At 41.3% G+C, this 11,976-nt stretch overlaps 1 protein-coding gene across 6 annotated transcripts in view; it reads left to right on the plus strand.

Annotated features, from left to right (window-relative positions):
* Window positions 1-10,911, plus strand: part of PTPRC (protein tyrosine phosphatase receptor type C) — a 247,863-nt gene extending 236,952 nt beyond the window's left edge. For all 6 annotated transcript variants that reach the window (XM_089688681.1, XM_089688682.1, XM_089688683.1 and 3 more), the window contains 2 exons: window positions 1,000-1,135; window positions 8,754-10,911. In XM_089688681.1, the coding sequence (XP_089544807.1) occupies window positions 1,000-1,135; window positions 8,754-9,014 (397 nt within the window). In that variant the 3' untranslated portion in view covers window positions 9,015-10,911. The remainder of the gene's footprint in view (window positions 1-999; window positions 1,136-8,753) is intronic.
* Window positions 10,912-11,976: the final 1,065 nt, after the last annotated feature.

An 11,976-nucleotide genomic window follows, 5' to 3' on the forward strand; every position in this document is an offset into this window, starting at 1 on the left:
TTGATATTTTGAGACCAGGTTGGTGATGTAGCTGGGGGCAGAGTTGTGGATGGCTTTGTAAATTGTTGTTAGTATTTAGAATTTTATTTGTTGGGAGAGTGGAAGCCAGTGGAGGGATTGGCAGAGAGGGGTAGCAGACAATGAACGCTTGGTAAGGTGGATGAGCCTGACAGCAGTATTTATGATGGACTGGAAGGGGGATAGCCTATGTAAAGGTAAGCCAATGAGGAGGGAGTTGCAGTAGTCGAGGCGAGAGATAACAAGGGAGTAAATTAAGAGCATTGGTTAAAAGGGGGCGTATTCTGGAGATGTTGCAGAGGTTGAGGTGGCATGATTTGGACAAGGATTGGATGTGGGCCTGAAAAGATAGTCCAGAATCCAGGGTTACCCCTAGCATGTAGGGATGGGTTGATAGTGGTGCTATTGATCCTGAACGAGAAATCAGGGGAAGAGGCACGTGGGGGAGGAAATATTATGAGGTCAGTTTTGGATAGATTGAGTTTTAGGAAATGGTGTGACATCCAGTCTGATATGTCTGTTAGTAAGTCGGTGATGCATGAGAAAACTGATGGGGTGAGCTGAGGAGTAGAGAGATAGATTTGTGTGTCATCAGCATAGAAATGGTATTGGAAACCATGGAAAGCTATCAGCTGCCCCAAGGAAGAAGTGTAGATCGAGAATAGGAGAGGGCTAAGGACAGAACCTTAGGGGACCCCGACAGTAAGAGGAACATTACTCTACTCCTGAGATTTCTCTTAACTCCTTCCCTTTTAGCCCCCAGGATAAGAAATTATGTTGGCTTGTCATCATTCTACAATGCTATAGGGCTTGTGGTAATTAAATATACAAAGAGATTTCTAGTAGTTATACCACCAATATTACATTTAACAAATATTTTAATGAAAATATAATTGGTCTAAAGATTTTATGTACATTTGATTGGAGAAATTTAATATATTTGTAGTAATTCTCTTTCTTTGTATGTGATGCATTCCGCAGTGATGGATCTCAACTGACAGGCACTTTTAGTGCTCTGTGGTATCTTCTAGAAAGTGCCGATGTTGAAGGAGTCATTGATGTCTTCCAGACTGTGAAAAATCTTCGTAGACAGCGTTCTGGAATTGTGTCTTCCTTTGTAAGTATATTTTCTAATATGGTTCAACACTTAGAACTGTGGCCAGCCTATGGACATTGAAATATGTAAACATTCTTAACAAGCAGTAAATGAGCTTTAAAAAAAGCCATCAATAAACCCTGTAGGTGCAGGCACCGTGGAGAAATCTATCCTCAAAACTTACAGCAAAAACACTCACTTTTATTTTAGCAGCTCAGTTCATTCTGCTCTCTCTTCCCACAAGTGACTTGACAGGCTCTTAGACTTTTGATCTCTAATGTAGGTGCACAGGATGAGCAAGGCTTCACTGCTTTTCTTTTGGACTTTTGGAATGACTTGTTCTATAGTGCCTGCAACTACAGAGATCAGTGAAGGCCTGCTTTTTAAAAGTATGTATACACTTGAAAGTGCCACAGTTCTACTTTCCCACACTCCTGATCTGTGTCAGGCACCTTCACAATTCTGGCTTATACATGCTTTATACCACTCACTAAATGTCACCACAAGTCACTAAATGTCTCCTCTGTTTTGCTTATTATATTGAGGGACAGAAGGTTCAGAGACTATTGGGTTATACTGCTTCCTACAGGAGAATTTTGACACTGTCAAAAGCAAACAGTGACCACCTCAATATAACCTCTCCTACTCCCAGCATACCTCTTTTACTAGTGTATTAGAAGAATGGATGCTTGTACTGTGAAACATGTAACCGTTTACTAACCATTTTTTCTGCATTTAAAATAATTTTTTTTCTAAATCAATAATCTACATGTTGCTTGAGCTGGTCTCTATGCACAGGACCCCATTGGACTGGACAACTGCAGGGATAGCCTGGAATGTGACCTTTGAATTGTATTGTGTTCTTTATGATTATAAGTCTCAGACATTCTTGATGGTTGATATTTCCATGAGGAGACGCAGGCTACTGCTCTTACTTTCAGGCTTAGAGAAACCATTTTGCCATTATTGATGAGGTGTACATCACTTTAAAACTAGAAATCAGCCTGCAGCCTCCACCAGCATTCCTACTTATCTATGATTTCTTAGAGGCCTTAAGACAACCAAGACTTATAGGTGTACCCATTAGTGCCAAATGTTCATTATGAAAACTGTGGGACTCCTGATAAGCATCATACCCTTTAGGGAGTCTTTTACTGAAAAGAAGGCCATTCCCACTGTGGATCTAGCACTATCCCTGTAGAGGATGTGCCTGTTTTTAAGGGTTCCAAACATTTTGAGATTCTTTCCAAAACCTTGTTTTCCCTGGCTGACTCTGCATTGCAGCTTGCCATGGCTTTGATGCTAGTGTATCAAACTTTAGGGGGGTGGATAGGTCCATTAGAAGAGATCCTATTTTCCTTCAAACCAATTCCCTGTTTGTGGAGCATTTAGATCTTATGCCAGCAGCCCTAAAATACTGTGGTTCTAAAGTAAAAACATCTTTTACTTTAATGCATTTCCTGAATTAAGGTATAAAATGTTTTACCACTTGGCATGTGCCTCCCTTGCTAAACACTTAGCTGACACCATAATTGATCCAGTGCTGTTCCTGCCTGTGAATGAAATCAGCCCTGCTCTCCTTGCCTTCATTCACAGGCTTCACTGATGGGAGCCATTGACTCCTGCTGCTGTCTGTCAAATCCTGCAAGGATGGGGCTGAGCCGTACTGCCTGTATCTATGGAGGCACGCTGCCTGGCTCAGGAGCACTTACGCACGTAAGTCTCCATAGCAAACAGCTTGCTATGTAGGCACATGCAGAAGAGGAGGAATGGACAGTGGATTGGCAGAGGACACCATAATAGTAAGAATGGCTCTGTTCTGTGCAAAGTCATTGCACAGAGCAGGTAGGTATAACATATTTATTTAATATTTTCATGTAAAAATTTGCCTTTAAGCTTTGGAGCAGGCATGCAAAAAGAGGTTGCTACACTCCCTTTGAGGGATAGCATTTCTTTTGGAGTTGCCTTGGACACCCTCATAAAGGATTTCACTGGGATTAAGAGTACTCATCTACTTAGCAGAAGAAGCCTAGATCTCAGTTAGGAAAGACCCCCCTTCCAAGGATAAGAAGACCTATTCTCTTTATTCCCAGGATTCAACTTCAAAACCTAAACCTGCTGCCAACTCTTCTTTGACATGAAAGGGTTCCCCACACTTTCCAAAGTGGGGAATGTCTGTTAGCCTTTGCAGACACCTGGATACACAGGATCTCATACAGTCTGGGTACAGGAAACAGTTTTTTAAGGGCTACAAGCTAGAGTTCCACTCCCAGTTCTCATCCCTGGTTCATGTCTTCCAACCTGTTTGTATCTTCACACAGATTTGCAGATGTCCATGCAGCCCTTGCAATTCATCTGGACCATAGGGTATGAAAGGGTTCCTTTGAAAAATGGTATTAGGGGTTCTACTCCAACCTTTCTATAGTCTGCAAAGCAAAAGGGGGCATCTGCCCTATTTTGGATCTCAAGAACCTAAATATCTTCATTCAGGTCAAAAAAAGGTCTGTTATAGTCTCCCTCCATCATGAAGACTGTTTGACCTCCATTTCTCCATGTCTTCATTTCTGCAATACATCAGTGCTTCCCTTGCTTTGAGGTGGGTCCCAGGCAGTTCCAGTTTGTGACTCTGCCATACAGCCTACAGTGCCTTGAAAAAGTGTTCATACCCCTTGAAATTTTCCACATTTTGTCATGTTACAACCAAAAAATGTATTTTTGGGGGATTTTATGTGATAGACCAACACAAAGTGGCACATAATTGTGAAGTGGAAGGAAAATGATAAATGTTTTATAAATGAATATCTGAAAAGTGTGCCATGCATTTGTATTCAGCCTCCTTTACTCTGATACCCCTAACTAAAATCTAGTGGAACCAATTGCATTCAGAAGTCACCTAATTAGTAAATATAGTCCACCTGTGTGTAATTTATTCTCAGTATAAATACAGCTGTTCTGTGAAGCCCTCAGAGGTTTGTTAGAGAACATTAGTGAACAAACTGCATCATGAAGGCCAAGGAACACACCAGACATGTCAAGGATAAAGTTGTGCAGAAATTTAAAGCAGGGTTAAGTTATGAAAAAAACCCCCACGCTTTTAACATCTCACAAAGCATTGTTCAATCCATCATCTGAAAATGGAAAGAATATGGCACAACTGCAAACCTACCAAGACATGGCCATCCACCTAAACTGACAGGCCAGGCAAGGAGAGCATTAATCAGAGAAACAGCTAAGAAGCCCATGGTAACTCTGGAGGAGCTGCAGAGATCCACAGCTCAGGTAAGAGAATCTGTCCACAAGAGAACTATTAGTCATGCACTTCACAAATCTGTCCTTTATGGAAGAGAGGCAAGAAGAAAGCCATTGTTTAAAGAAAGCTATAGGAAGTCCCGTTTGCAGTTTGTGAGAAGCCATGTGGGGGATACAGCAAACATGTGGAAGAAGGTGCTCTGGTCAGATAAGGCCAAACTTTTTGGCCTAATAGCAAAACGCTTTGTGTGGCAGAAAACTAACACTGCACATCACCTTGAATACACCATCCCCACAGTGAAACATGGTGGTGGCAGCATAATGTTGTAGGGATGCTTTTATTCAGCAGGAACAGGGAAGCTGGTAAGAGTTGATGGGAAGATGGATGGAGCCAAATACAGGACAATTTTAGAAGAAAACCTGTTAGAGTCTGCAAAAGACTTGAGACTGGGGCAGAGGTTCACTTTCCAGCTGGACTACGGCCTTAAACATACAGCCAGAGTTACAATGGAATGGTTTAGATCAAAGTATATTCATGTGTTAGAATGGCCAGTCAAAGTCCAGATCTACAGTAAATCCAATTGAGAATTTGTGGCAAGACTTGAAAACTGCTGTTCACAGACACTCTCCTGTCTCCTATGTGACAGAGCTTGAGCTATTTTGCAAAGAACAATGGGCAAAAAGTTCACCCTCTAGATGTGCAAAGATGGTAGAGACATACCCAAAAAGACTTGCAGCTGTAATTGCAGAAAAAGGTGGTTCTACAAAGTATTGGGCTGAATACAAATGCATGCCACACTCTTCAGATATTTATTTGTAAAAAACTTTGAAAACCGTTTATCATTTTCCTTCCATTTCACAATTATGTGCCACTTTGTGTTGGTCTATCACATAAAATCCCAATAAAATACATTTACGTTTTTGGTTGTAACCAGACAAAAAGTGGACAATTTCTAGGATTTCAAGGGGCATGAATACTTTTTCAAAGCACTGTATGTGTTCTGCACCCTGAGTGTTCACCTAGGTTTTGGCCCCTGTGCTAGCCTTGTTACACACCCACGGCATTCTCATTGTGAGATATCTGGACAACCTCCAGAATGGCCAGTCAGTACTGCTGGCTGACTGGCTGACAGTGTAACATGAACAATTCAGACAATGAAAAGTTTTGGTTAAATCCCGAACCTCAGAATTCTTTGTTGAAGCTGATTCATTGCTTGGAGTATCTGGGTTTTATGCTAAATACAGCTGAAGCTAGGGATTTTCTTCACAAAGAGAAGCTTTAATCTCTCTGCTCCCAGACTCAGGCTCTTCAGTTCAGCAGTTGCCTGACATTCTGTCTTTTTGGGATAAATCGTTTTAGCCTGAGGAACAGGTTGTCTCTGACTTGTTGGCTCAGGAATTCAGTTCTGGAGTTGGGGAAATTCTTTCTTCTGACTTTTTGGGAGATCTTCACAATGAATGCCAATTGAACAGGCTGGGGAGGTGTCCAGGATACCTTGTTACTTCAGGAGTCATGGATACTGGGGGTATCTTGTCTCCTGATCACTTGTCTGGATTTTGGAGTATGTGGTTGTCCCTACAATGCTGGACATCCCCACTGGAGGGTCATCTAATCAGGATCCAGTCAGACAATGCTACAGCAGTGGGATACATCAACCATCATGGAGCAAAAAGAAGCCTTGTCGCGACAGGGGAATTAGCAAGAATTCTATCTTTGGCTGAAATGCATGTTCCAGTCTTGTCCACTATTTAGATATCAGATGTGGACAATTGGTAGGCAGACTTTCGCAGCTACAGGTGAGAAACACCAGATCCAACAACAAGTAAATACCTGTAGAACGTGCTTTGGTTTCACTGTGAGATTAGAACATTCTGATCTACACGTTTCCTTCCCTGAAGCTCCTTCCTCCCCCTCTCTGTAGGATAAAGATAGAGGGTGTTCTGATGATACTCTTAGCTCCAGATTGGCCCATGGGGATGCAATACTCCTTCCTGATAAGATTCTTGGCAGATGCTCAGTGGGCTCCTCCAGACCAGATGGTGACCTTTTTGCAGTCAGGTCTGGTTCAGCATATGACCTTCAGTACTATTAAGGGTCAGATCTTGGGGTTTGTGGTCCTGTTCCAGAGATCACAAGTTTCCCATTCTTTGATTAAGACTTTTTTTTACAGGCTGTCTCTCATGTGGTTCACCCATGTGCTTACTCAGAAACCTGTTAGGAACCTCTTTCCTTCCTTCCTTTCATCTCAACCAGGGGTTTGTTTCGTTTTCACTCCCTCCACTTTATGTACAGGTGTCCAGAATGAGATATCCTTTCATTGTCTGAATGTAGTCCTTGCTGTGCTTGTATCTTTCAGCAACTATTCCAATAGAAAGGCTGAATCTCTTGTCCCATCCCTGATGTTCCCTTCAAAAGGGTACAAGCTTGTTGTTCCACAATCTTATGGTCTTAGGGGTTGAGTTTTGCCCCAATCCTGTCAAAGCACAATCTTTTTGACATCATGCAACTGTTTCCTAGGTTTGCAAGGCTGCTACCTGGTTTGTTGTTCACACATTCTCCAAGTTTTACCAGGTAGATATTCAAGCCATATTTGATGCTGCTTTGGACGTAACGTCTTCTAGGCAGTTATTTGTGATGCAGGTCACAAGTTCTGATGTTTTTTTGTGGTTGCTTTGTGATTTGTCCTTAGTTGGACTGCTTTTGGATGTCCCAATAGTCAGAATTATGTGGACATCCCAATAGTCTGAATACTGTGTTCCTCAATTAATGAAAAAGAAAACTGGATTTTTGTACTTACAAAAAAAACCTTTTCTTTTAGTTCTTTGAGGGACACAGGCCTCTCCTCTCTGTTCAAATGTTCTTGCCTTTGGTATTTCTTTTCTATAAAGCTGAGGCATGCTGGGAGTAGGATGAGTTATACCAGGCTGGTCACTGTTTTTTTTTGTTGCCAGTGTCCAAATTTCCCTGTAGGTGGCAGTTAATCCAATAATCTTTCAATTCTGTGTCCCTCAATGAACTCAAAGAAAAGCTATTGCAGTAAGTATGTAAATACATATATACTGTATACAGTAGTATAACATAGAATGCAAGTCGGGAAAGAAATGATTAATTTCCATAAAATAATATCAATCATTAGGCACACTGCACATTTCTCTATTTCTCCTAGATGCCTTTCTTCCTTGCAGCGGCATTTTGGCAGAAAACCGCTTGCACTTGTACACACATTTAGATGTGTTTAGCTGGGTCAAGCATTTGGGTGTTAACTAATTTCATTGGCCAGAATAATAACTTGTGCATCTAGCCTTAACGTATGTTTACACATATTTACACGTGTCAAGAATTTTTTGTGCCAAAACGCCACTGCTGCTGGACTCCCTGGCAGTTTTTTTATGCCTCTATACTCCTCTAAAAGCCTATGTGTGCATGAACATGGGCATTTTAGACTGAGCACCCAATTTTTTTTTCAAACCAAATTACAAATAATTCCAACTACTGGTTTCTAAGAGAGAGGGGGGGTGAGAGAGAGGGGGGGCAGAAAGAGGGTTGATGAGAGAGGGTAAGATGAGGGAGAGAGAGGGGGGTGGGGGGATAAGGGGGGGGGGGTGAGGGAGAGAGAGGGAGCATGAGAGGTAGGAGGATGAAAGAGAGAAGGGGGATGAGAAAGAGAGGGGGATGAGAGAGAGGAGATGATGAGTGATGGGGGGGAGAAAGAGGGGGGGGGGGAGAAAGAGAGGGGGAGATGAAGGGGGATGAGAGATAGAGGGGGTGGGAGGAGAGAGAGGTGGAGATGAGGGAGAGAGAGGTGGGTGAGGGGATGAAAAAGAATGGGGTGGGGAGTAAAGAGAGGGGGGTGAGGGAGAGAGAGGGAGAGAAAGAGAGTTGGGAAGAGAGGAAGAGGGGCAATGAAAGAGAGAGAGGGAGGATGAGGGTGGAGGAGAGAGGGATGAGAGAGAAGGGGAGTGAGTGAGAGAGAGGGGAGGATGAGGGGGGGTGAGAAAGAGGGTAGGATGAGAGAGAGAGGTGGATGACCGAGAGAGGGAGAGAAAGAGAGAGGCGGAATGAGAGAGGGGGAGATGAGAGAGAGAGAAATATGAGAGAGTGAGGGGGATGACAGAGAGAGGAAGAGAAAGAGAGAGGGGAAATGAGAGAGAGAGAAAGGGGGAGATGAGGGTGGGGGGGAGAGAGAGAGAAAGGGGGTGATCATTTAGAAATAATCTATTTAGCATTCCAAATGAGAAAAATAATTAAAATCCTTTAATTTACTTTAAACAATTCTGAATTTAGATTTAAACTTGTTTTGGAATAAATACTATAATTGAGCATTACTAGAGGCATGATCACATATTGCAGACTTTTACTAAAACACTGTGTTATCTATCTCTTTTTTAGGAACAATATCAGTTCCTTTATGACGTGTTGGCCAGCACAGTGCCTGCTCAGAATGGTCAGATTAGGTTATCCAACAGCCAAGAAGTTAAACTGGAAATGCCGAATGAAATAGAAAGCAAGTTTCCAGAAGTCGAAGTAGCCCCATCATCCACAGCCGTTCCAGGAGAGGACACCTTATCTAAACCTAAGGATGATGATACAACCGCTAATGGACCCAGCCCAGCAGCATTTACAGATGTGACTCTGAGAATAGATGAATAACATGCAAAAAATTGGGTACAGAGGTGACAGTTAGGTTTCCCTGGACAACTAAACAGCTATGTAATGATCAATAAGCAAATTTGCTTTGAACAAATGATTCGCACATAATCTTCAGTGGATACCCATAGTTTATAGTTTGTGTCACCAGACCACTGTAATCTGTGTAAAGACATGTTTTCAAAGGTGGATGCTGTGTGCTTGATGGACCATTATGAGCAGGTGACATATCTAATAAGCACAGGAGATCTTTGCATACAGTTTGGGGTATTTTTATGCAACTTTAGAGTTTATATTTCTGTTTTTTACATTTTTTCACCATCTCTTTTTATGCAGATTGCCATTGGATTACATATTGTCGTTGTACCACCCATAATTGGCTGGATTACCATGTACAGCATTGAATCATTGGTTTATATCATTGTTTAAAGCTGACTAAGCTATATTCACTCTCAGCAGCAGATTCTTAAACTCATCCGTTTATATTTGTGCTTTTGATTTATTGTGTGCGCTTTCTTTTATAAAAAAAAAAAAGATACATTGACCTGAATCCAACAAACTATGGAAGTTTAAAACATTTTTATGATGGGTCTACTGAAAGATGTAATGCTCTGCACACATTTTCCTACAGCAGCATGAGGTATCCCATTCTGTATGGTTTCAGCTATCGAAAGTTGGTGGATAAGGCATAGTAATTAAATATCTTTTCCGTTATTGGCTTAAACTGTCTAAAGAAAGTCAGAATATTTCTTGTATAAAGGGACTCAGGCTTTTTTTAATAGTGTACAATTTAGTGTGAGAGTCATCTGAGCAGATATACCTACCAGAACAATCAATTTGATAACCTATGAATAAAGGTAGAAGTGTATAATTCCCAAGCAGTGCAGGTTCTGCATTAGGAAGGTGCATTGCTAGTAAGGGATATATAGGCAGTAATTGTGTTATCTGCTATGTGTAAAAAGCTGACCTTACTATTCCTGCAAATATGCAGAATTACCTAAAATTCAAGTATCTGCACACCACCTTCCTTGGTAGTAAGCATACCAGAATTATTAGTAGCACAGAACCAGGCTTTCACATGTGTTTAGGAAGCCCACAACTGGTTCCAGAGATTGTTGCATGCATTTTGTCACAGGCCTTGTTATAAATGTCCAGTTACATTTTTTATCTGCTTTGATGTTACTACAGTTTTCATAAAAAATGCATTTTTTTTTCTGTGAAGGATTTGCTTTTATACTGTATGTAATATGTAATACTTCAAAAAAAAGTTGAATTAAATCTGTGATTTTCTACAAGCCAGTAAACTGTTATATAAATAAAATATGACACCTAGATGTCCCTGCATGTACAGCTTCAGGATCCCGGGAAACTCCAGACAAATGAAAATGCAATTATCAACTTATCTTAGTTAATTTGAGCATTGGTTCCACCTGCTTTGTCTCACAATAGACTCATTGCTGTGATGATCACTGATGGGGGGCCAGCTCGAGAAGCTGTTTGAAAGTAGTCACCTGTAGGTACCTGTAGAGTTAATTTACTAAAGACAAGTAGGCTGTTCACTTTGCAAGGGAATTGTTCCTTTTCTTAGTGAGTGAGGTTAAGTGCTGGTGACTTCCATTATCTAGTCAAGTGCAAGCAAAATACTGGTTTCTTTTCTTGCACATGATTAGGTATTCTTGGCAAAGTGAATTTTCTCCACTTTCACTAAACTAAGGGGAATTCCAATGCAGCCTATTTGCCATTAGTAAATCAATCCCTATGCCTGAAGCCTTGCAGAAACAAATATCTGTTTTTTTAATATTCTGTGAAAATGGCAGATTATTGATTATTTAAAGTGGATTTGTAAAGATTTACGATTTTGGAGTTATTTTAATAAATTTAAATTTTTTTTGTTCATGTATTTTCTTGGTAATTATTTACATTTTGTGTGAAACAAAATCTAACATTCAGATTAGTGAGCTCCTTTTTTATTACTCTAATGCAGTGGTTCTCAACCTTCCTAATGCCATGACCCTTTAATACAGTTCCTCATGTTGTAGGGACCCCCAACCATAAAATTATTTTCGTTGCTACTTCATAACTGTAATTTTGCTACTATTACTTCCAATACTGCTGCTTTCAACACAGTAGCTGCTTTCTACACAGTAGCTGCTTTCTACACAGTAGCTGCTCTTTACACGCGTGACTGGTCCACATAAGTACATTATGGAGCCAACCCTGTCACATACACCTGAATTTGTACGGGGTGTATGTGATGGGGTTGGCACGATGATGTCATCACGCCATGTACTTGTATATGGGCATATCTGCATGTGGGCGGACCCGCCTGGGGACGGATAGAGGAGTAGTGTCTTGGTTCCTAAGACCATCGGAAATATGTGCTTTCCGAAGGTCTTAGGTGACCCCTGTGAAAGGGTCGTTCGACCCCCAAAGGGGTCGCGACCCACAGGTTGAGAACCGCTGCTCTAATGCATCATGCAGATTACTGGGTTTCATATAATATTAGGGATACATTAAGGAATGCAATTTGATAGTAATAAGACAAGTAAGCATCAGGCTGAGAAATAATGCTTTCACGCAAGCTATCACAGCCGGGTGCCCACACTGAAGATGCCGGCGCCTGGAATACAGGATGGCTGGTGAAACGGACTGCGGCGGGGGCAACATGGGATTGTGGGACAGGTGAGTGGCTGTTTTTTAAAAGTCAGCAGCTACAGTTTTTGTAGCTGATGACTTTTATTTTTTACAGAGTGAGTGGAACTCCACTTTAACTTAACATATACACCCGCATCGGTTCGCATGAATGGGGTGTGATTCTCATGCGGTGCGGAATTCACACAGAAAATGCTGCAAATTCCTCATCTCATCAGTGTAAACCCAAGCTTAAATTCAGTTGTACTTTAGGTTGCTGTGATGTTTGTATGGGTGAAATACTATATGTACAGTAAGGTAATAAAATACAACA

Source organism: Staurois parvus, unplaced genomic scaffold, assembly GCF_062004578.1.
Source record: "Staurois parvus isolate SC_StPar_1 unplaced genomic scaffold, SC_StPar_1.0 ptg000450l, whole genome shotgun sequence".
Classification (NCBI taxonomy): Eukaryota; Metazoa; Chordata; class Amphibia; order Anura; family Ranidae; genus Staurois; species Staurois parvus.